Source organism: Cnephaeus nilssonii, assembly GCF_951640355.1.
Source record: "Cnephaeus nilssonii genome assembly, chromosome: 5".
Lineage (NCBI taxonomy): Eukaryota > Metazoa > Chordata > Mammalia > Chiroptera > Vespertilionidae > Cnephaeus > Cnephaeus nilssonii.
Genome location: NC_137076.1, coordinates 81,630,480 through 81,654,971, shown reverse-complemented (window position 1 = coordinate 81,654,971; position 24,492 = coordinate 81,630,480). Strand labels below are relative to the sequence as shown.

Below are 24,492 nucleotides of genomic sequence, written 5' to 3'. Positions count from 1 at the left end.
GGAGCAGATGTGGTCCCCACTCCCCCAGGTCAGATCTCTGGGCTGCTGAAGGGCCCCCCAGCTTGGAAAGCTGCAACCATCCCTGACTTCTGGATGCCAGCTTCCGTCCCCCCGCCCCCACCCCCCCACCCCCATCATTGGGTGCAAGGGTCCAGCCACCCCACGGGGCGCAGAAGTGCCCTGGAGGCTGAGGGCCCGACCCCCTCCTTTCCCCTCTCCTGATAGGACAGGGAGGGGGTGCACAGCCGTCCAGCGCAGCGCTGTCCTGTTCTCTCTGGTTCTCTCCCGGTTCCCACTGTGTTGTGGTCTCTGGCCCTTTGTCCGGGCCTCCCTCCAGCCCTGTTTCGGCCCCTTTCTCGGCCCCCAGGAGGGCAGAGTGGGCCAGTCCCCAGATAAGCGCTTCGGTTGGGTAAGGAGCCCAAAGCTCTAGAAGGCCGGCGCTTGCACAAGGAGTGGCCGGGGCCCTGCGGGGGGAACGGCGGGCGGGGCGGGGCTGGGCCCCGTCGGGGGAGCGCGGAGGGAGGCGGGGCCGGCGCGGCGGGACCCTGAGCCTCGGACAGCCCGGCGGGCACCGGGCAGCGGACGGCGGCCGCGCAGTGAGGTGAGGACCCCCGCGCCCCCGGGCCCCTGCAGCCCAGACTCCTCCCCATCACCTCCTCGAGGGCCTTCGTGGGAATCCCAAGCCCCCACTGCGCTGGCGGCCGTCCCCCACCCCTCCGGGCCGCGACCCGCCCCTCCCTGCGGGCGCCCGGCTCTGCCCCCTCCCTCCTTGCCCCCTCCCTAGTCGCAGCCCGCGCAGCCCCGAGCTGCCCGGCCCGCCCCCGGCACTCCTGCCCCGCGCACCTCCTGGTTCCCAGTCCCGTGCCCTCCCGCCCGGCCTGAGTCACCGGGAAACTGGCCTCTGAGTCAGGGCCGGGGGGGCCCTAGCTTGAGGATGGGGCCCAGCCACTGGGAGACAGAGCAGCCAGAACTGATGCTGGGGCGGAGGGAGTCCTGGTCAGGAGTCCTGGTCAGGACTCCGCATGAGAGAAACAGGGCGAGACAGAAACCTGGAGTCAGAGGTGGCCAGAGCCACAGTTGCAACTAAATAGTTAAAACTAGAGACTGAGGTAAGGAGAGGCTTGGAGAACAAAACAAGGAGAGGGACAGGGATTTGGAGGTAGGGACGGAAGTGGGCTGGGTTAGAGACAGGGACAGGGCAGAGATAAAAGTCAGGGGAGACAGAATCGGAGGTAGGCCCATAGAATAGACCAGGGTCTAGGTGAGCCTGGAGACCTGAGCCAAGGGCATAGGCAGGGAAAAGGAAGGCTTGGAGAAAGCAGAGGTAAGGGGATGCCATTTCACACCGCTGTGCCGCCTGCAGGGTGAGTGCTGACTTGTGCGCATGCACTGTGTGTGAACACGCTGCGGAGGAGTGGAGAGCAAGAGCCTGGAGTACCTCTGGGCCCTGGGCCCTCATCTCTCTGGCCCACTTCTCCACCCCATCCCCAAGCTGCCCAGGACCAGGATCCCACATGCTGGGACTAGTTCAGGCTCTCTTGGCAGCCTGACCAAGGCAGACAGGATGTGTGGGTGGCCAGGGCTGGAGGGACAGGAAGGAAGTCTGAGCTGAGACAATAGGTGGAAGGGGAGGAACTGGGAATGACCAGGATCAGGATGGCTGAGCTGTACCTCCGCGCTGGAAACCAGTGGGACTGGGATCTGCGCTCCCGCTGTGCCACAGCTGCCCCTGTCCCCACCTGATGCCACAGCAGGATCAGGCCACAACAGGCCCCCACCCCCACCCACTCCACTCCATCCCTGAGGGTTCTAGCATCTTGTCCTGTTCTTACTTGGTTGGCTGTGCAGTCATGCAGGGGCAGAGCTTTGACCTAGACCCGGGGTGGGCAGGAGCTTGGGGGCCAACACTTAACAGGTACTTGTTGTGAGCCTGGGGCAAGCAACTGTCCCTCTCTGGGCCTCAGTTTCCTCATCTGCAAATGAAGGGATTCTCCTATCATAAGAAGAAAGCCCCTCTGATGTCCTGGGGTAGCTCTGCTTCCAGATGGCAGGCCTCTGGTTCGTTTTCTTTGGAGGAAGACTGGCGTCTGGTATCCCCATCCAGGCCTCAGACTTTGAGAGAGGGAGGGGGAATCTCAGCCTGAGCCCTCCCTTCACCCTGCCCCTCCCCCCAGCAATGGCCTGAGCCCCCATGGCTGCCCCTCAGGACCTGGACATCGCTGTGTGGCTGGCCACGGTGCACCTGGAGCAGTATGCAGACACGTTCCGGAGGCATGGCATGGCCACGGCGGGTGCAGCCCGGGGCCTGGGCCACGAGGAGCTGAAGCAGCTGGGCATCAGCGCCACAGGGCACCGGAAACGCATCTTGCGCCTGCTGCAGACAGGCGTTGCCGAGGGCTCCCCGGATCCCCAACTGGATAGAGCCATGGAGCCATCCTCCAGCCCAGCTCCCCAAGCTCAGCCCTCCAAGCCTGTGCCTAAGCCCAGGACAGTATTTGGCGGGCTCAGTGGCCCCACTACCACCCAGAGGCCTGGGTTGAGCCCAGCCCTCTTGGGACCAGAAGTGCCCAGGAGCCCAGAGTCCAGCCCCAGGTCCCTTCCTCTCCCCACCACCTCCTCTGAGCAGCCTTCAGCCTTAACTACTGTGGAGATGATGCCCAATGCCATCTACTTTGGCCTGGACTTAAGAGGCGGGGCACAGACAGCTCAGGACACGTGAGTGGGTTTGTGTCCCTGGGCATTGATGCTGGGAAGGGGCAGAGAGGAGCAGGGCATGAGGGCTTGTCCTTCCTTCTCTCTCCCTTAATGACCACTAGACCTTTCCCCTCAGGGCCCCAGACAGCTCCCAGACAGCTGCCCCCACCCCTGCCCTCAGGCCCACCACAGGCACAGGTAGGTGGGTTATCATGGGCAGGGGGAGAGGGACAGTGCCCTGCAGGGCCTCAGACACCACCACCTGATCTCCTTTTTCTGCCTCCCCCTCCTCCCCTGTCAGTGCACATCATGGACCCGGGTTGCCTGTACTATGGTGTCCAGCCTGTGGGAGTCCCAGGGGCACCCAACAGAAGAGAAGGCAGAGGTGTCTGTCAGGACAGGGCTGAACACAGGTGAGTAGTCAGTAGGGTGATGATGGCAGGAAGTGGGGAAGCTTGAGGAGCTGGTGCAGCGGCCATGTATCTAGTTATTCATGAGATGTGCATTGAATGTCCACTGTCCACAAGCCAGTGGGTCTGTATCTGTATCTCCAACACAGATAGGCTCCAATATAGGACGAATATAAGAGACCTAGTCCCCGCTTTAGGCAGCTTGAGACTCAGTGGTGCAGACAGGAAATAAAACAAGTTGACAAATGGACATATCATTTAAAATAGGGAGCAGTGCATGCCCTGGCTGGTGTGGCTCAGTTGGTTGGAGCATCATCCCATACACCTTCAGGACGCGTGTGAGAGGCCATGTGCTCAGGGGCACGGGAGCTGAGACTAGGCCGGCTGGGGCAGAATGGGCTAAGGAGGGAGGAGTGGGAGGAGAAGGTATCAGAGAGGTGAAAGGGGACAGATGGGGCAGGACCTTGTAGGGACTTTCAATTTTACTCTAAGTGAAATGGGAAGCCTCTGGAAGGGTTTGACTTTCAGAATCCCTCTGGTTGCTGTGCTGGGAATGGTCTGTAGGGGGCAAAAGTGGAAATACAGAGACCCCCTTAGGAGGTTACTGCAGTGACCTAGTGAGACATCTCCGATGAGGCAGTGGAGATGGAGAGAAGTGGTTGGGTTTTGGTTACAATTTGAAGGCCAACTGTCCTAGTAAATTAGGGTGTGAAAGAAAAACAGAGCTGTTAAGAATGACTCGAAGGGTTTCAGTCTGAGCCTGCACTGTCCAATGCCACTAGCCACATGTGACTACTGACCAAATGTGGCCAGACTGGAGTGAGATGTTGTGATAGTAAAACAACTACCAAATTTCAAAGAGTTAGTACAAAAAAAAAAAAAAAAAAAGGCAATACTAGATGAATATAACAGACATAGGTATAAATTATTGTAATGATTTTTATACTGATGGCATACTAAAATGTTAATGTTTTGGGCATGTTGGGCTTAATAAAATGTATTATTAAAATTAATTTCACCTCTTTCTTTCTTTTTTTTTTTTTCAATTCTCACCCAAGGATATTTTTTTCCATTGATTTCTACAGAGAGAGTGAGTGGGATGGGGGAAGACAGGGAGAGAAACATTAACATGAGAGAGACACATTGATTGGTTGCCTCCTGCGCACCCCTACTGGGCCTGGGGAACCTGCAACAGAGGTACATGCCCTTGACTAGGAATCGAACCCCAGGCCCTTGGATCAGCAGACCAGCGCTCTAACCATTGAGAAAACTGGCCAGGGCTCGCCTGCTTACTTTTATTTATTTAATGTGACTACTAGAACATTTAAAATTATGTACTTTGTGGCTTTTACATTGACTTCTGTTAGACAGCGCTGTTCTGAGCAACTGAAAATTCCTGGAGTTGCCCTGGTCTGAGATGGGGAGGACTGGAGGTTAGGTCAGGAGTTCAGTGATAGATGTGTTGAATTTGAGGTGTATATTATACACCCAAGAGAAGATGACAAACAGGCCACTGGATATGCAAGTCTGAAGTTTGGGGGAGAGGTCTGAGCTGGAGATCTGAATCTGTGAGCTGTCAGCGTTTAGATGCGTGTATGTAGCTGTGCGTGAGTGTCTACAGAGCAGAGGACGGAACTCAGCATCCTGGCACACTTCAATGTCAAGAGGTTTGGGAAAAGAGGAAGAATCAGCAAAACTGAAAATAAATGGCTAGTGAAGGAGAAGGGAAAACTGGAGAATGTGATGTAGGAGCCACGTGAAGGACTTATGTGTAATGAGGAGGGAGAGAGCAGCTGTGTCAACTGCTGCTGAGAGTCTAGTTAGTGAGATGAGGACTGAGAACTGACCTCTGGAATTGGCAACGTGGGGGTTGATCAGAGTGGACTCAAGAAAGAATGAGGGAGTTGGAAAGGTATAGATAACACTCTTTAGGAGTTTTTCTGCAAAGAGCAGAGAGTTGGAGTGGTTGTTAACAGTGGAAGTGGGGTCAAGAAAGGTTTTTTTAGAGGCAGGAATGTTACGTGTGTTTTAGGTGAATAGGAATGGCCTGGTAGAGAGGGAAAATTAGTTGATGTAGGGGGAGAAAGTCTGGGGTAATGTCCTTGTGCAGGTGAGAGGAGTAGAATCAAGGACATAGAGGAGAGACTGGCTTTAGACAGGGTTGTTTATTGTGGTAACAGGAGGAAAGCTGAGTATGTGTGAAATTGGGTAGAGGAGGTGCTGGGAGTCTGGGAGTTCTTGTCTGATTGCTTCAATTCCTCAGGAAAGTAGGAAACAAATTGGTAGAGGAATGGTTTTCAACCTTAGTGGTGCGATAGCCTAGGGAACTTTGAAAACTACAGATGCCTGGGCCCCAATCTGGGGAGTTCTAATTTAAGTCTCCGGTATAGGGCTCATATTCCGGTATTTTTAAGTTTTCCAAGTGATTTTGTGCTGCTGAGCTTAAGAACCACTGAAAGGTGACAGAAAATAATAGAGGACTTTCTGAGAAGACGGTATGAGCAAAGTCCTGAGGATGAGAAAAGGCAGCCCAACGAAGCACCTTCTGAGTAGAGGGAATAGCATGTGCAAAGGCTCGGAGAGAGGGAGGAGGATGAGGCTTATCTGTAGTAAGCAAAGGTGAGGGTGATGCAAGATGAGGTCAGGGCAGTAGCCATGGGTCTCAATGTCCAAGATCTTACAGCCCAGGGCAAGGAATTTGAATTTATCCTAAGTGCCAAATGGGAAGTGATTACAGGGTTTCATGCAGGGGAGTGCCATGATCTCATTTGTATTTTTAAAAGAGCAATCTGGTGGTGCTGGGAAAGTGGATGTGGGAGGGAGGGCCGGAGTGGAAACAGGTGACCCGTTAAGCAATTACATCACTCCGGGAGAACTGATGGGAACTTGATTAGGGAGACAAAGTCAAGAACTTTTTGGAGAAAGAGCCTATAAAATGTATTGATTAGATATAAGCAACCATGACAGGGAGCCATCTACTAATGGCAGAGGAGAGGGACTGAAATTTTCCCAAAGAAAAGTTCAGGTGTGCTCACGGAAGAAGGTCCATGCTAATTGGGTTCCCAGCCTCCCTATTTCCCCATTTGAAAAGCAGATCTAGTACCTGCCAGGCATTCTAGTGGGGGGGTGGGGTCCAGGGAACTGGGCCTAATGTGTGTCCCTCTCTGTCTTGGCCCCCACAAGGCTCAGCAGGCAGGATCTGGAAACACGGGAGGATGCTGGCTATGCCAGCCTTGAGCTGCCCGGGGATTCCGTCCTCTCGCTGCCCACCCTGAACACAGAGGAGACCAGTGATGACCTCATCTCACCCTATGCCAGCTTCTCCTCCACGGCAGACCGTCCCATGCCCCTGCTCAGTGGCTGGCTAGACAAGCTCTCCCCTCAGGGGTGGGACTGCCGGGAAGGGAAGGGGAGGGAGGCTGGGTGGTAGGGTGGGGGTCAGGTCCCAAGTGCTCCTAGGAGCCCCGCCAGGATGCAGCTTCCACCACTCACTGATCTTGGCCCCTCCCTTCTCCAGAAACTACGTCTTCCAGAGGCGCTTTGTGCAGTTCAATGGGAGGAGTCTGATGTACTTTGGCAATGACAAGGTGGGGTCCAGGAGATGCTGCATGGGGCCTGGGAGATGGGGAGGGAGGTGGGGGTGCTGAGGGAGCCTCAGGATCGGAAGGCAGTCACTACAGGACTGATGTCAGCATCTAAAGAAGCCAGGTTAGCAGCTGTACTCCACTGCTGTGGAACGAGTGCTGGTCTCATTAGAAGTTGGTGCTGGCGCCCGGTGTCAGCACACATGACTGAGTTCCTGCCTGTGTGTCATTGGGCTCTCTCGCCAGGACCCCTTCCCCAAGGGTGTGATCCCTCTGTCCGCCATTGAGATGACCCGCAGCAGCAAAGACAACAAATTCCAGGTCATCACCAGCCAGAGGGTATTTGTGTTCCGCACGGAGAGCGAGGGTGAGGGCCAGGGCCCCCTGGGTCAGGGCAGGGGTGGGGAGGCCACATGAGCACACGGCCCACTGGCCTGCTTCCCTATCCCCCACCAGCTCAGCGGGACACTTGGTGCTCCACGCTGCAATCCTGCCTGAAGGAGCAGCGTCTCCTGGGCCACCCCCGGGCCCCCCAGCTGCCCCGACCCCTCCGCACAGGCATGCTGGAGCTGCGTGGACACAAGGCCAAGGTGTTTGCGGCCTTGAGCCCTGGAGAGCTGGCGCTGTACAAGAGTGAGCAGGTGAGAAGGGCTGGCCTGGGCCGAGGGGCCTGGCTTACCCCATGGGGAGCCTCACTGCACCTCCCCCTGACCCCGCCAGGCCTTCTCCCTGGGCATCGGGATCTGCTTCATTGAACTGCAAGGGTGCAGTGTCCGGGAGACCAAGAGTCGCAGCTTCGATCTGCTCACGCCCCATCGCTGCTTCAGGTGGGGCCCAGACTGGCAGGAAGCAAGGCTGGGGGAGAGACTTTTGAGGGAGGCACAGGGGTGAAGAGGTCTGGAGGCCACCTCAGCGGGATGTCAGTGGGTGTGCCCTGATGGGAGTCCAGAGAGCAGGGCCAAGGCTGTCAGGAGGGTCTGGGCTGACCTGTGTGGTTCCTGCAGGAATGGCCAGTGGGATGGGGCAAGTGGGGAGGGTGTCCATGCCCACAGACTGGCTGTCCACCCCTCAGCTTCACAGCCGAGTCTGGGGGGGCTCGGCAGAGCTGGGCAGCCGCTCTACAGGAAGCAGTAACCGAGACCCTGTCTGACTACGAGGTGGCTGAGAAGATCTGGTCCAATCGGGCAAACCTGCACTGTGCGGACTGTGGGGCCTCCCGCCCAGACTGGGCTGCTGTCAACCTGGGAGTAGTGATCTGCAAGCAGTGTGCAGGTGAGGCCGGGAGCCGTTAGCTGAAGTGGGAAGAGGCGGGGGCGGGCGGGAGGGCTCAGGGTGTTCATGCCACATGCTCCTCACACTCTACCAGGTCAGCACCGGGCTCTGGGTTCCGGGATCTCCAAAGTGCAGAGTTTGAAGCTGGACACAAGTGTCTGGAGTAATGAGATCGTGCAGGTGAGAAGTCTGAAGAGGGAGAAAATGGGGAAGGAAGGAGAACATTTTAAAAAGACTTTGGACCCACCTTGGGGACAGGATTGGAATGTCTAGGGACCCTTGAATTCCCATCACTTGCCTCTGCCCCTTGTCATCCTGCAGCTATTCATTGTCTTGGGAAATGATCATGCCAACCGCTTCTGGGCAGGGGCCCTACCCCCAGGTGAGAGGCTAAATCCAGATACAGCCCCAGGCCCACGGGGAGAGTTCATCTCCCGGAAGTACCGGCTGGGTCTCTTCCGGAAGCCCCACCCTCAGTATCCAGATCACAGCCAGCTTCTCCAGGTAGGAGGGATGGGTTGGGGCTGATGGGGAGGGGGAAAGCAGTCTCTGAGTTGAAAAGCCTAGACGTGGGGGGAAGGGGCTGCTTTTGGTGACCAGTAGACTGTCCCCATGGCTCTCAGATTGGGTCTTGGGGCTGACAGAATTCCTGCGCTCCTGCAGGCACTGTGTGCAGCGGTGGCAGGACCCAACCTGCTGAAGAACATGACCCAGCTTCTCTGTGTCGAGGCCTCTGAGGGTGAGGAGCCCTGGTCTCCCTCAGCCCTTGATGGCAGTTTCCCTGGTCTCCTGCCTCCAGGTAATCCCCCCAACAATTCTCAGCTCCAACCTGTGCCTAGGTTCTTCTAGGGAGCTGCAGTTACCCCCCTCCCCCCAAGTCCATCACCATGGCCTAGCTAGAATCCTCCCGGGTCTGTTTCCTGATGTCATGAAAGGACCTGATGCTGGCCACTGCCTGGGGTGTGGATCTGGATGTCTGAAGTGTTAGTGCTGTCTGCTCCTGACAGGGTTAGCCCATAGGCCAGGTCTCATCTCCCTGGAGGCAGTATGCTCATAGAAATGGTCAGCTACAGCTGCTGAACTCCTGTGGGCAGGTCAGAGGGGCTGAGACCCTTGCCGATGATCCATGCTCTGAGGCCTCCACCAAGACTGACTACCTGGTAGGCTGTTTAGTGAGGAGAAGGCTGTTTAGTGGGCTGGGCTCATTCCACCCTCTTTTCTAATCTGAGTAGTGAGTGGTCCAGCCCAACTGGGCTCTACTGAGCCATGCTGCCAGTGGAGTTCGGTTCCACTCTCTTCCTCAACTCAGTCCCTTCCCTGAGGGGCTCAGACCACCCCATTGTACTGGTCTGTCCTGACCACCACTGCTTCCCCTCACAGACCCCTCCCTTGACGTGTACAACGAGGTGGTGGTGCCTGCCTCTTACAGCAGCTTCCTGTACTGTGGTCCCATCAGCAACAAAGCTGGACCCCCACCCCCTCGCAGGGGCCGGGATGGTAAGCGGGGTGCCAAGGGATTGGAGGAGGAGAAACCAGGATGGGAGACAGGGAGAAGAGGGCTGGGATGGGAAAGTGGGGTCATGCCCAGGACTGGGCTGGGTGCAGGGCGTAAGAGAGGAACTATGCCTGGTGGCAGCATTGTGCTTTGAAGTCAGGTGGTCAGGGTCAAATCTCAGCTCTGCTACTTCCTACCCATGAGATGGGCCAGCTACAACTCTGAGCCTCAGTTTCCCCAGCTATAAACCAGGAGTGAATATAATACCCATCTCATAGGGATGTTGTGAAGATTACGTGAGAGCATACATAGCCAGAAGGCTTGGCACAGAATAAAGGTCTAGTAAAGGAATTCGGACAGTGGAGATAGGGGTCTTCTCCCTGCTGACCATCAGCTTTCCCCCTTAGCTCCTTCCCGACTGTGGTGCGTGCTGGGAGCAGCTCTGGAAATGTTTGTGTCAGAAAGCAGCCCTGAACCCCTCAGCCTCATCCAGCCCCAGGATGTTGTATGTTTGGGTGTGAGCCCTCCACCTACTGACTCAGGTGACCTTGACAGGTAACAGCCCTCCATACTCACTGAGTTCCCCTTTCCCCTTCCTGATCCCAAGCCTGAAGCCTCCTCCTTGGACCCCATTCTCTTCCCTGACCTCACCTTCTTTCCAGGTTCCTCTTTTCCTTTGAGCTCATCCTCACCGGGGGGAGGATCCAGCATTTTGGCACCGATGGAGCTGACAGTCTGGAGGCCTGGGTCAGTGCCGTGGGCAAGGTGAGACCGCGGAGACCCCTCCCTGACAGCTCATGGTTTTCCTGGTCCCACTTGCCCCCATCCTATCCTCTCTATTCCTCTAGCCACTCCTACCTCTTCCTTTAACAGTGAAGGTGACTGAGCACGTATTCTGTGCCAGGGCCTGGGGTAAGCACTGCCCACTCAATATCTTAATTTTCACAACAACCCTCAGAGGTAAGGATCATTAATATTTCACACATAAAGAAAACTGAGTCTCAGAGGTTATAAAGTCACGTGGTCAAGGTCACAGAACTAGAAGGCAGCAGAGCATCAGGCCTCTGTCCCCAAAGCGCATGGCCCACACCTCCCTGTGCTGGGTCTCTTCCCACAGAGAACCTGCCCTTGCCTCCCACGTCTTCCTCCCACTCTCCAGGTCCTGAGGCTGCCTTCGCCTGGCCCAGCTTCTCCATTGCCAGGCAAGCCCACCTGTCTCCTTCCTGCACCCTCCCCCTGGAATTAAAAGTTCAGATTCCGGAGTCAGACATCCTGGGAACTGAGTCCTCCACCTCTCAGCCCTGTGAGCTTTTCCGTAAGGGTAGAGTGGGTATAGAAGGCCCAACCCCTAAGGCTAAGAATGAGAGACATGTGAGGCTCACTCTCTGTGTCGCCTTACCATTTCACCGTCTGTGGGTGCTGAAATAGTAATGGTGGTAATGAAGACAGTCATTCCTGTCCCTACTCAGCTTTTCCCTCAGCCCTGTTCCACCTCAGTTTATCACCAATTCAAAAAGCCCTGCGCCCTGTAGTTCCTCAACCCCTTGCTGCCTTCCTCTGCTATACTCTTCTTTAAAAAAAAACCAAAACACTTTTATTATTTCAGAGAGGAAGAGAGAGGGATAGAGTGATAGAAATACCAGTGATGAGAGAGAATCAAAAATCGGCTGCCTCCTATCAAGCCTGCAACCCGGGCATGTGCCCTGACCAGGAATTGAACCGTGACCTCCTGGTTCATAGGTTGACGCTCAACCACCGAGCCACGCAGGCTGGGCTACCATACTCTTCTAATCTGCTGCCCTGTGGGTGGCCAGGGACTTCCCTTTGTCAAGGTGCAAGGGCTTCCTCCTGGCCACCCCAGGTCGTATCTCCAGCATCTGACACTTCTCTGACCCCATTCTCCTCACACCAAGAAATAGTTCTCTGTGTCCTTTAAGGGTGCTGTCAAGGCCCTACCAGCTGAGTCCACCTCTCCTCTTATTATTATGTCACTTCCCACAAATCTAGCCCCCCCTTTAGGCAGTGGTACTGCCCAACGTGTGGGCTGCAGACTGTCACTGCACTGGCCTGTGGACCCTTTGTTATGGCCCGTGACAGTACAAGTACAGAACTTGAGAGTTAGCTTTCATAACCATTTGACAGAGTGACTTTATGTGTGGGATTTCATTATAAGAATTGGCGGCTTATATTTTGTATGTACTTCTTTTTTCATTTAGTTTTTCTAGTAACCATTTTTATTGTTTTTTATTCAAGTGCTTGTTAGTGACAGTTTGGAAATATTTTTTTGGTAAATTTTCTGTATTGTTGAGAGTATTACAGATGTCCCCCTTTACCCTCCTCCACTGGGCTCGTGCCCCACCCCAGACCTTCACACTCTTTTGTCTGTGTCCATGGGTTATGCATATATGGGAAATTAAAATAAAAGAAAAGAAAAAACTCCCTGTTCCTCCATCACAGGTAGTTTGAAAAGCACTACTTTCAGGTCCACCTCAAATAGTTCTTTGTCCACGAAGCCTCTCCCAGCCCCTTTGTGTGATGGGACTTCCCAAGGCATCATGACTCTTTCCTTACAGCGTGTCGGCTCCCCATTCTTTCTTACCCTACATCCCAGTTAAGGGCATAAGGCTGTCACACAGGGGTCTTCTCTGTGTTGGTTGGAGCAAATTAAATTGAACTGAATTTCTTTCCTGTCTTTCTCCATCCATCTCTGTCTTCTCCTTGGGCCTTTCCTTCACTCCCTCCCCATCCCTTTTCATTACCCTCTTTCTTTTGCTTTCTCTTCATGTCTTTCTCTGTCTTTCCCTGGCCCTCTCTCACGCTCTCCCTCACTTCTTGTCTCTTCCCCCATTTTCCTCTCTCCCCATGTCCTCCTCCTGCTTCACAGTGGTTCTCCCCGCTGAGCTGTCACCAGCTGTTGGGCCCTGGGCTGGTGCGGCTGGGCCGCCTGTGGCTGCGGTCCCCCTCCTACACAGCCCTGGCTCCTGGCCTCTGGCTGTCAGGGTTTGGACTTCTTCGTGGTGACCACCTCTTCCTGTGTCCAGCACCGGGCCCTGGCCCTGCAGTCCCTGAGGACATGGTGCATCTTCGGCGGCTACAGGAGATCAGTGAGCAGGGCTGGGGGCAGGGATGAAGGGTGGCCATGGAGCGGGGAAGGAGTGGACCTTCCTATGGGAAATGGCAGAACACAGTGGATTCAGACACAAGCTCTGGAGTCATACTGCCCAGATTTAGACCCCTCACACTCTATCAATTCCTAGCTGTGTAATCTTGGACAAGTTACTTAACTTCTCTATGCCTTAGTTTCCTGATCTTTACAACAGGCACAATAACAGGGTTGTAGTGAGTTTCAAATAAGGCGACACATGTAAAACACTAATCACAGAGCCTGGGAAGAGGCATCTCTCAAGTGTTCAGTAAATGGTATACGTTATAAATGTTATTGTTATTATCATTATTTGGAGTCACTTGCTGATTGGGGACTGGGAAAGAGGACTGGGGACTCTCACTTTCTCCTAAAAGAGGAACAGTGTCAGATAATGTTTTAGGGCTTTGGAGATAAGAGAACTGAGTTCAAGCTTAGCTTTGCCATTTTATAGCAAGTAATCAGAGGCAGTTACTTAACCTCTCTGAGCTTTATGTGTCACCTGTAAAATGAGAATAATAATGTGTAACTCATAGGATTTAATGCAACATCGTTTGGAAGGCTCCTAGCCTGGCACCTCCATGCCTTAAATGTTTCATAAATATTAGTCATGATGATGAAGACGATGATGATAATCTTCATGTTCTCCTCCCAGGTGTAGTCTCGGCAGCTGACACCCCAGACAAGAAGGAGCATTTGGTCCTGGTGGAGACAGGAAGGTAAGTGTTGCCCCTACCCTTTGCAGAGTTCAGCCCACACCCTTGGACCATCGCCCACTTCCTGAAAGTCCCTTCCCTAGTTCAGAGGCCCTGTCTGGGTTGGGGGTTGTTGCCCCTGGTGACTCTAGGAAATCTGGTCCTTGTGATTCTGGGTCTCAGCGGATCCTCTGGAGATGGCTCTGACCCAGGCCCCGTGGGTCTCAGGACCCTGTATCTGCAGGGAGAGGGCCGGCTGGACTTCTCAGCATGGAATGCGGCCATTGGGGGAGCAGCCGGTGGGGGCGGCACAGGGCTGCAGGAGCAGCAGATGAGCCGAGGTGACATCCCCATCATCGTGGATGCCTGCATCAGTTTTGTCACCCAGCATGGTGAGTGGGTACTGGTCAATGCTGAGCCAGTGGGGGATGGGGAACAAGGGCACAGCCAGGGGGTGGTGATCTGCCCACAAGCTTGGCCTCCAGAGCCTGCAGCCTGACAGCCTCCGCTCAGTGACCCTTGGCAAGCTGCTTTGCCTTTCTGAGCCTCTATTCTCCATCTGTAAAATGGGGTTACTAACAGTCCTTATTTTCCAGAATTGTGGTGACAGTAAGATAACACCTATAAAGCATTTAGTGCAGGACCTAGCAGGTAGTAAGTGTTCCATGGTAACTGTCTCTGGGGCGTGGACATGGAGAGAGAGTGGCACTGAAGTGTGACTAGAGATGTAGAACCGTGGAGAACAAAGAGGGGGCAGCAACGGGGTCAGAGCCAAGCTGTTGAGCCAAATCCTTGAAGGTCTGAACACAATTATTCTGTGTGGGAGGTTTTCCAGGCATAGAAGTTCAGCTATGCAAGTGGTTCCCAGAATTCTTTGTGAGCTTTTGGCCTCTGCTTTATTCTCCAGCCTAAGTAAGGACCCAGTAGAATCTATCTTCCGGGTGAATCCCCATTAGAAGAATGAACTCTTGAGAAGGAAAATTCGCAGAAAATTAAATAGGGCAGTAAAGGGGGGAAAAGCACATCCATGAACCTACAAATAGTTGTGCTTACAACCAGGACAGTGACTAGTCAGCGGCTAATGACATTCTCTATGCATTGGCAGTAGCCCCATGCAGTGACTTCCCCCACTCACCAACCCCTGTCCTCTTCTCAGCCTCCCTTATGTTCAAAGGAGGAATTAAGTCAGAGGCCCATGAAAAAGCCCTAGGGAAAGAGAGTGGGTGTTCATGACCCCTCCTCCACAGTTCCTGCACCGCCATTCTTTATTCAACAGATATTTGTTGAGCTTCTCCCACATGCCATGACAATGAACAGGGAAGGCCCTATGAAGCTCAGAGTCTAGCAGGAGAGATGGGTAATGACTAAGAAAACAAATACAATCAGTTCTCATTATTCGAGGTAGTTATATTCTATAAAGTGACTGCTAATACTGAGTTAATGCACACTGAATCGTTGCCCCAGGGGAAACACGGGGCTAGGTTCCTGGGAACTTCTGGTCACATTTCCATCGACCAATCAACACATGACCTTATTTTATGTGTGTTCCTGTTTAAAGACACTTAATTTCATATGTTTTGTTGATTTGTTAACATTGAACTCATGGCCAACAAGCACTACGCCCCCTTCCCGAAGGAAGCTTATCCGACATGCGTATTTTCTCCAGAAGGCACATCATAGCCTTCTTGCACTTAGGGACACTGGACAGCACATTAGCACTACAAATGGGGGCCATTTTAAACAGGATTACCCCCACACACACCCCACCCCACCCCGCCACAAAAACAAAAGAATACAAAAACCATGGCTCTAAATATGCCATGAAAAAGACACTTGTTTACTGTATGACACCTTAGCTGGGAATGTGTCCAACAGGCAACTCAAATTTTTCTCTGCTCTGCGCATGTTCGCAAATGACTAAGAAAGTACCATCCGTATTGATTTGGGGGTTACAAATAACTTTTAGCAAGTAGATGAATTTGCAAATGCAGAATCTTCAAATAACTAAGACCTGTAATGTGATTTTAGAGAGTGCTGTTTAAAAATAAAAGTGATGAGGAGCTAGAGAGATGGGGGCTGCTATGTGTGATGCATGGTTAGTTAAGGACTTTTCAGAGATGAGGACTGAGCAGGGCCCTGCAAAGCAAGACCATGGAGGCAGGTTTCTTCCTCTATGACCCCCACCAATAGCCACAAGCCACGTAGGGGGTCACAGATGGGATGCTGGGTGGGTGGTGGTGGGTCTTTGGGGCGGTTGTGAGCAGAGATGCTGGCTGTTTTCAGGGCTCCGGCTGGAGGGCGTATACCGGAAAGGGGGTGCTCGTGCCCGCAGCCTGCGGCTCCTGGCTGACTTCCGGCGGGATGCCCGGTCAGTGAAACTCCGACCAGGGGAGCACTTTGTGGAGGATGTCACCGACACACTCAAACGCTTCTTTCGAGAGCTTGATGACCCCGTGACCTCTGCACGGTTGTTACCTCGATGGAGAGAGGCTGCTGGTACTTTCTAGATCCCTAAGAATTCCTCACAGGCAACCAAGGGGCAACCAGGAAGTCCACCTACCCCACCAGAATCCCTGAGGCTCTCTTGTGGGATTGAGCAGCGCCTTGCCTAACCACTCCCCCCACTGGAGGGTCACCCAGGGACTCAGCTCAGGGCAAGGTGGGAAGGGGGCAGAAACACATTGATCCTGGGTTTGTTTCTCTAAAAATACCTCCACTCTCCCTTCCCTGATCCTCTCCAACCCTCCCCTGTGCCATCCCAGAGCTGCCCCAGAAGAATCAGCGCCTGGAGAAATACAAAGAAGTGATTGGCTGCCTTCCGAGGGTCAACCGCCGCACACTAGCCACCCTTATCGGGCATCTCTATCGGTCAGTATGGAAGACCCCCTACAAGCCCCCTCACTGACCCTTTGTCACTTCTGCCCAATGCCCAAGCCCCTCATTTACATTCATTCATCCATCCATCCCACAAACAGTTGTTAAGCGAAGTTATTATAGCATAAAGTTTCAGTGTAAACTCTGGAGTCAGACAGACCTAAGCCTCAGTTTCCTCATTTGTAAAAGAAAGTGATGTAATGAATAGTATCCACCTCATTGGTGATTTGAGATTTAAGTAACATAATCCTTGTAAAATTCTTAACTATAGCACCTGGCATGTGTGTAGTAAGTATTCGGAAATAGTAAGCAGTCAATATTATTTGGATTTATTATTCTATGCCAAGCAAAGGAATATATGTAGGAGACAAAAAGAATAAGATGCAGATCTATCTTTACCTGTCTATGGGGCGACAGGATTTAAATGATTCTAGGGTGAACCCCAGCTATATTGTACTAATTACATTATATCACAGGGACTGGCCAATTATGACCTGTGGGCCAAATCCAGTCCACTGCCTGTTTTGTAAACCAAGTTTTGTAAAGTGTAAAGTCATGCCCACTCATTTATATATTTTCAATGGTTCCCTTCACACAACAGCAGCAGAGTTGAGGCGTTGTGACAGACTATATGGCCTTACAAGCCTAAAATATTTACTATCTGTTCCTTTACATAAAAAGTTTGCTGGCCCCTACTATATTTATAATAATCTATTCCTTGTCTGTCTCTCCCCTAGACTGGGAGCTCCTTGAGGCCAGTATTATATCTTACTGTTACATCCCAATGTTTAACCCAGGGCCTGCATACAGTAGGAACTCAATAAATGTTTGCTGAATGAATAGATGTGTTGATAAATGGGTGAGCACAAACTGCATTCCTTGTGACCCTCACGTCCCTCTGCAGGGTGCAGAAGTGTGCAGCTCTGAACCAGATGTGCACACGGAACCTGGCCCTGCTCTTTGCACCCAGCGTGTTCCAGACGGATGGGCGTGGGGAACACGAGGTGCGGGTACTGCAGGAACTCATCGACGGCTATGTCTCTGTCTTTGATGTAAGCTCCCTCAACCCCTGACCCACAGTCCCTCTTCCTGAACTCTGGATCCTCTCACCCCAACAAGCCCCCAGCCCTCTGAAGGTCCTCAGCATCAGAAACCATCTCCCAGAGCCCTGGGCCCCTTACACCCATGACCTTGCTCCTAACATCCTTGCCCGATTGGTTCTTAGCTCTAATACAGGTTCTCTGGTCGTTCACATCTCTCCCTGCTCCCCTCCTTTCCCAGTACATCCCCCACCCCCATCACACACACTCCCTCTGGCTCTTCCACAGATCGACTCTGACCAGGTAGCTCAGATTGACTTGGAGGTCAGTCTTATCACCACCTGGAAGGATGTGCAGGTAACTTGTCCTGAGTGGGCCAGGAAGGGACATCAAGATAGGAAGCTAACCTTCTGCTTCTGGACACAGGGGAAATGCAAGGAGGGAAATGTTTTGGGGAGAGGGGTTGGTTTAAGCTTTGCTTCATTTATTCCTCTGTGAGGAGTCTCCATTACGAATAGTGGCAGAAGCACTTCAGTTCCACGTGTAAGAGATCCAAGAAAGAATAGCTAAGTATTATTCTCACAGAGGTGAGAATAATAATAATAATAATAATAATAATAATAATAAACACCATAGTAAATAGCTGAGGACTTATTCTATTCCAGGCACATTAGCATCACACAACTCCATGAAGTAGGTAGTCCCATTTTTCACCAAATAAAGAAGATGTGGTCCCGCCACACCTCGCCTGAGCCATGTTGGGGGTGAGGGTTGGGAGGGGACTTTGGGGAGTGGGGGAATGTTTATGAGACAACATGAGGAGACCTCTGGCCTTCACTCTTTACATCCTTTGTGTCCTCCTGACTTCTTTTCCCCTCTCCTCAGCTATCCCAGGCTGGAGACCTCATCATGGAGGTTTACATAGAACAACAGCTCCCAGACAACTGTGTCACCCTTAAGGTCAGTCCTGAGGGAACAGGAGGGGAGATGAGAGGATGATGTGGGAGAGGGGCAATGGCCTGACCAGCAAGGGTCCTCTGCCTTTCCCTGACCCCAGGTGTCCCCAACACTGACTGCTGAGGAGCTGACTAAGCAGGTACTGGAGATGCGGGGGACAGCAGCTGGGACTGACTTGTGGGTGACATTTGAGATTCTCGAGCATGGGGAGCTGGGTGAGTATGACCATGTGTGTGCATGTGTGGGGGGGTGGGGGTCAAACACCAACGACTTCTATGTTCCAAATACAGTAGATACTCCTCATGCACATGAGCGGACAATCTACACAGTTGGCCACTCCCTCTTTCTCAATATTCTCTCCTCTTGGTTTTCATGGACCCCACAAACCCTTGGTTTCCCTTCCACCTTGAAGGAGGCTTCTCTTCATCCTTTGCCCAGATTCCAAATGTTGGAGCAACCAGGGCTCAATCTTGGACCCTTTTCCTTTCTCTATCGACATTTCTCCTTGGATGAGCTCATTCATCCCCGTGGCTTAAATGACATTAATAATCTGCCCCTCCAATTTTTATCTTTGTACCAGACGCCTCTTCTGAGCTCCAGACTCACATGTCCAACTGTTTACTTGGCACCTCCCCTTGTACATCTCATAAGCCTCTCAAATTTTAAATGTCTTAAGACCAAACTCAATTCCCAGCCCCCTCCCCTAACAAAAAGCCTAGGGCATTTCCTAGTTTTCCCTAACTCAGTCAGTGGCACCACCATTCACTCAGTTATCAAGGCCAGACACTTGGGAGTCCTCTGGGACTCCTCCCTTTTCTTCATCTTCATACTCAACCCAACCAACTAGTTCAGTAGATTCTATTTGAATCTATCACTCCGTCTCCACCATAGTCACCGCCCTGATCAAAGTCACCATTATGTCTCTACCCAACATTAACCACTAAAATGTACAATCCCAGAAAGGAAATAGATGGCTAGTATTCCATTCTTGCCTCCTGACTATCCATTTTCTGCATAGCAGTCAAATGGGCATTTTAAGAATAAGTCCATCGGATCATACCATTCCCACGGTTAAAACCTTCCAATGGGTTACCATTGAACTTAAAATTCCATTGGACTTAAAATTCAAGTTCCTTATTGTGGTCCACAAGACCTCAGACCTCATCTCACATAATTCAGCCTCTCATCTATTCTCTTTGTCTCAGCCACATTGGCTGTTTAGCTCCTCAAATATATCTTTCCTGACTCAGGGCTTTTGTTATTGCATTTTGTCATGTCTGAAATCTCCTTCCCTCTGATCTTAGCATGACTTCCTCCTAATCCTTCAGGCCTCTGAGTTTCATCTACAAATGCGCCCCCGGAAAGGCCTTGCCTAATCATGGTATCTCAGTAGCTGCCCCATTACTCTCTCTTTCAGCTTCTTTTTTTTTTTTCTCTCTTTTTTAAAATATATTTTTATTGATTTCAAAAAGGAAGGGAGAGGGAAATAGAAACATCAATGATCAGAGAGAATCATTAATTGGCTGCCTCCTACACTTCCCACACTCAGGATCAAGCCCACAACCCGGGCTTGTGTCCTGACTGGAAATTGAATCCTGATCTCTTGGTTCATAGGTTGACACTCAACCACTGAGCCACATTGGCCTGGCTCCCATTTCCTCTATATCACAGTCAGAGGTAGTTCTCATAGCTTGCTAATAGGAGCACTAGCAGCATTCTGGTTCTCTTTCAGCTTCTTATTGTTTCTTTCAAAATAATTATTTGCCTTTAATTATTTTGCTTACTTACCTATTTACTAGCTGTGGGTTTGTGAAGGCAGGCCATGTGTTTCATGCTCACCACTGCATCCCAAGGCCAGCACTGTGCCTGGCATAGAGTCAGGGCTAACACAAATGTCTGTGGCTGGACGGTGGAATGGATGAATGAATGAGTTGGGGGCTCCAGGCTGTGGATGGATATTCTGGTTGATACCCACTCCCACCTTGCCCCTTAGAACGGCCACTGCACCCCAAGGAAAGGGTCCTGGAGCAGGCCTTACAATGGTGCCAGCTCCCAGAGCCCTGCTCGGCCTCCTTGCTCTTGAGGAAAGTCTCCCTGGCCCAGGCCAGCTGCCTCTTCACAGGTGAGCCTCCTTCTTCAGCCCAGAACCTCTAGGCTTCTCCCCCAGGACCTCCCACCTAGTACTGCCCGTTTGTACCCAGGCGTCCGGCGGGAGAGCCCAAGGGTGGGGCTCTTGCGGTGTCGAGAGGAACCACCCCGCTTGCTGGGAAACCGCTTCCAGGAGAGGTTCTTTCTGGTTCGTGGTCGCTGCCTACTGCTGCTCAAGGAGAAGAAGGTGGGGCCCTGGGGCTATCGGGGAGGGACACTGGATGGCTGTTTGTGAGGAGCCATGACTGCACTGACCCTCTCACACCACAGCCCATAATCTCATCAATCTCACTGCTTCCCTGGCCCTTTGGCCCTGGGATCACATAACCACAATGCTTCAACCTCATGAACCGTGACCCTTCTCTCTCACCTGTCAACCTCATTGACTCCGTTCACGTTCTCAGAGCTCTAAACCAGAACGCGAGTGGTCTTTGGAAGGTGCCAAGGTCTACCTGGGGATTCGCAAGAAGCTAAAGCCTCCAACACCGTGAGTTTTCTTCCCCAGTTTTCTTTCTAGGGCCTCCCTGCCGCCACCACCCTGGTCTTTCTGATCTCCCCACCACTGTTCTCCTTTGCCTCTCAGGTGGGGCTTCACATTGATACTGGAGAAGATGCACCTGTGAGTACCTCCCAGCCTGGCTTCTCCTCTGGCCCAACCTGTTCTCCATCCCGATAGCTGTGACCTCTTTCCTTCCCCTAAATCCCCCTCTTATTCCCCTCAGCTACCTGTCCTGCACTGACGAGGATGAGATGTGGGACTGGACCACCAGCATCCTCAAAGCCCAGGTGAGGGGAAGGAGAGAGCGGAGGGCTAGGTCTGTGGTCCTAGCTCTACCCTCAGTACCTCCCATGCCCACTTGTGCCAACCTCTCCCCCTCCCTCCAGCACGATGACCAGCAGCCAGTGGTCTTACGACGCCGTTCCTCCTCAGACCTTGCCCGTCAGAAGTTTGGCACCATGCCTTTGCTACCCATCCGTGGGGATGACAGCGGGGCTACCCTTCTCTCTGCCAATCAGACTCTGGTGAGGTCCCAGCCGCCCCCCCCCCACCCCACCCCAAGCCTTTCTTGATCCCTGCCTGTGCCCTATCCACACTGCAGAAGGGAGTGGTGCACCTGCCAGCCTGGGGTCCTCCCTTTGCCTTCTCTGTGCCCCTACTCCCCACCTCCTGTTGCCAGGCCTCACTGTGTCTCCGTGTCTTTCTCTCCTCGAATCCCCACCCCACCTGTGCCCAGCGGCGACTTCACAATCGGAGGACCCTGTCCATGTTCTTTGTGAGTACTGTGCCTGCTCCAGCTGTACCTGTCAGCGCTGTGCTCCTCTGTGCTGCCTGAGCCGGTGTGCTCCCTGTATTTGTCTGCAGGCCACATGTGTTTGTGTTTGTGTGTGTGTGTGTATAAGAGAGAAAAAGAGTAAGTGAGAGAGTGCTGGGCCAGGAAAAGTAAAGAAAATGAGGGGTGGTGAGGAAAGGGGGAGGTGGTTCAGGACCTGAGAAACAGAGAGTTGAATGTATTTTGGAGTTAGACAGACCAGGGTTCAAGCCCCAGCTCTACCATTTGGCGGCTTAAGCCCCCTGTACCTCAGTTCATTCACCTTCAGTGTAACCCATCATACAGAGTTGTTTTGATACCTTATCTGTGAAGTATTCTGCAGCATCTGGCTGAGAGCAAGAGCTCAATAAATGATAATGATACATAATCCAGTAACTCTAACTGCCTCCTGCCAACCCATTCCCATCTAGCCGATGAAGTCATCTCAGGGGTCTGTAGACGAGCAAGAGGAACTGGAGGAGCCTGTGTATGAGGAGCCAGTATATGAAGAAGTGGGGGACTTCCCGGAGCTGACCAAGGACACCTCCACCTCCTTCTCCACCATGAGGGAGCAGACAGCCAAGTCAGAGACCCCCCTCACCAGCCAGAGATCCTCTGATCAACCCCTTCTCTCCAAGGCAGGCCAGGAGGAGAGGCCCCCGGAGCCCCCTCCAGGTCCACCTTCAAAGAACAGCTCCCAGGCACATCCGTCCTTGGAGGAGCAACTGCTCCAGGAGCTCAGCAGCCTCATCCTGAGGAAGGGAGAAACCACCATAGGCCTGGGCAGCCCCTCCCAGCCCTCCAGCCCCCAGCCCCCGAGCCCCAGCAACCATCCGACACAGACACCTGGCTTCCCCACCCCACCTCCCTGCACTTCCAGTCTACCCTCCAGCCAGCCCCTCACATGACCAGCAGTCTGAGGGAGTACCTAACCAAAAGACCCAAGCTCTCACCTTGGCAGACACTGTTGGGAGCTTCCTCTGCCCTGGCTGGAAAGACTCTAGAATCCAGTGTGGTGCTGTGGAGATAGCACAGGAACTGAGGGCTTCAGAGGCTGGGTCCTGCCCAGAGAGGGGCAGGTCATGGCTTCCCTCTGGGCCTCTGCTCACTTGTCTGTACCCTGAAGTAACTGAAAGAAGTAGAGCAGTGAACATCAAACTGTTTCTCGGAGCTGTGGGCCCCACATATTTTTCCTCAACAAGGGCAACTCCTGCTTTCTATATTTGATATGTTGGGGTTCTGTGAGAGATTTGGGGTTTGAAAAGAATGATTTTAATGCATTAAATTAAAAAAAAAGATTTGGAAGCCAGAAATCTGAATGATCCTCCAAGTCTGTTCTACTCCAACTTGATGTGCAACAAAATGATGTTCTTGTGGAGGGAGCCTTTATGCTGGGTGGATGGGGAAGGCCTCTGTGAAGAGTAGAAACTTAAGTGTAAGAAGAAAGACATGTGGAGAGCTGGGAGAAGGCACATTCCAGAAGGAGGGGAAAGCAGGAGGCATGAAGGCTTTTGGACTGCCTGTGGGAAAGGACTTGGCTTGCTGGGGAACAGCTTGAAAGCTGGAGCACCCTGAGTGGGGAGTGGGAGAAGAGTATAGGCTGAAGAGGGGAAGATGGGAAGGGGCCCAATCACACACCACCTTGTAGACCATGCTGGGGCATTTGGATTTTATTTTGAAGCAACTGAGGAGTTTTAAGGAAGAGAGTGATGAGATCTTATTTCCTTTTTTAAAAAAATTTTAAATCAATTGCTCTGGCTGTTTACGAACAGTGGATTGTAGTGGGGGGTAGAGACTGGAAGCAAGGAGACCAGATGTTAAACTAGGAGACTGATAATGAGGGCTTGGACTAGGCTGGTGGTTTTGAAAATTGAGGAAAGTGGTTCAATAGGGAGTTTTTTTTTGTTTGTTTTTTTTTTTACAAACAACCTATAGGACTTGCTGATGGATGTGGGGGCAGAAGAAAGACACACTGACCCTGGGTTTCTGACTTTCCCAACTGGATGGAGAGTAGTCCCATTTACTATGTTACCTGAGGTAGGTGACGGGGGAAGAATCAGGTGGAAGGAGCAGTTTTAAAAGTTTGAGGCCCTGGCCTATGTGGCTGAGTTGGTTGGAGCATCCCCTGTGCATCAAAAGGTTCCAGGTCAGAGCGAGCGAATCTATGATTCTCTCTCATCATTGATGTTTCTATCTCTCTCTCCATTTCCATTCCTCTCTAAAATCTATACAAATATATATATTTAAAATTTTTTAAAGTAAGGGTGTGTGGAGCCTCAGAAAGCTGTGTGGGGGCTGAAGGGCAGACCCTAAAGGTGACTGGGGCATTCTGGCCCGCAAGGCCCCACGCTCACCTCTCAGCTCACACCCACTCACTGGTGCCTTTTAGTTTCCCCTGGTCTTGGATGTACCTGTCTTTTCTTCTGGGACTGGTTCCTTTCTGGCTCCAGGCATCTTTCTCACCTCAGCTCACTCTGGCTTTTCCAGTTCAGTGGGAAGTGAGAAAAGGTCTGGGACCAGCCCTGTTTCCCTTGTCAGACAAACTTCACCCAGGCATCCAGTGACTCAGTTTCCCTGGTCGCCATACTTCACCCTTTGAGCCTGGGACTGGCGATCTGCATATGTAAGTGGTTAATGAGAAATAATTACGGGCTGAGTCAGCGGCTCTACTAGAAATAGAACCCAGGCGTCTTGACTCAGAGACCTGGGGTTCCCCCTACCGCCCAGCGGACGCGGCGTCCAGCCAGCGGCCCGGACCCTTTTTGGGGTACTGGAAGCTGTAACAGAGGTTTATTCCTCCGCGGCCCCCTAGCGTCTCGCCGCCCTACGCGCAGCCGGACCAGACGTGGGCGGGGGAGAGGGCGGGGCCTG

The 24,492-nt window shown here is 52.5% G+C and overlaps 1 protein-coding gene across 1 annotated transcript; it reads left to right on the top strand.

Moving 5' to 3' along the window:
- Positions 1–504: 504 nt before the first annotated feature.
- Positions 505–24,458, top strand: ARAP3 (ArfGAP with RhoGAP domain, ankyrin repeat and PH domain 3). Its single transcript, XM_079772598.1, has 33 exons — positions 505–601; positions 2,175–2,715; positions 2,831–2,892; positions 2,996–3,107; positions 6,288–6,491; positions 6,622–6,691; positions 6,935–7,055; positions 7,145–7,329; positions 7,409–7,515; positions 7,761–7,960; positions 8,055–8,140; positions 8,282–8,464; positions 8,624–8,759; positions 9,341–9,457; positions 9,863–10,010; positions 10,118–10,220; positions 12,340–12,559; positions 13,253–13,316; positions 13,521–13,684; positions 15,576–15,788; positions 16,055–16,160; positions 17,071–17,218; positions 17,495–17,563; positions 18,092–18,166; positions 18,264–18,378; positions 20,157–20,285; positions 20,365–20,498; positions 20,716–20,798; positions 20,895–20,930; positions 21,034–21,097; positions 21,197–21,334; positions 21,547–21,585; positions 22,053–24,458. Exons 2-33 carry the CDS (start codon positions 2,192–2,194, stop codon positions 22,527–22,529), a joined length of 4,632 nt encoding a protein of 1,543 aa, XP_079628724.1. The 5' UTR covers positions 505–601; positions 2,175–2,191; the 3' UTR covers positions 22,530–24,458.
- The last annotated feature ends 34 nt before the right edge of the window (positions 24,459–24,492 follow it).

Bases quoted from the DNA above. Each gene is read 5' to 3' on its own strand.
- ARAP3 (XM_079772598.1), top strand. From the start codon at position 2,192: ATGGCTGCCCCTCAGGACCTGGACATCGCTGTGTGGCTGGCCACGGTG. The intron at 8,141-8,281 runs GTGAGAAGTCTG...GTCATCCTGCAG, and splicing joins GGAGTAATGAGATCGTGCAG to CTATTCATTGTCTTGGGAAA. The intron at 17,564-18,091 runs GTAACTTGTCCT...CCCTCTCCTCAG, and splicing joins CCACCTGGAAGGATGTGCAG to CTATCCCAGGCTGGAGACCT.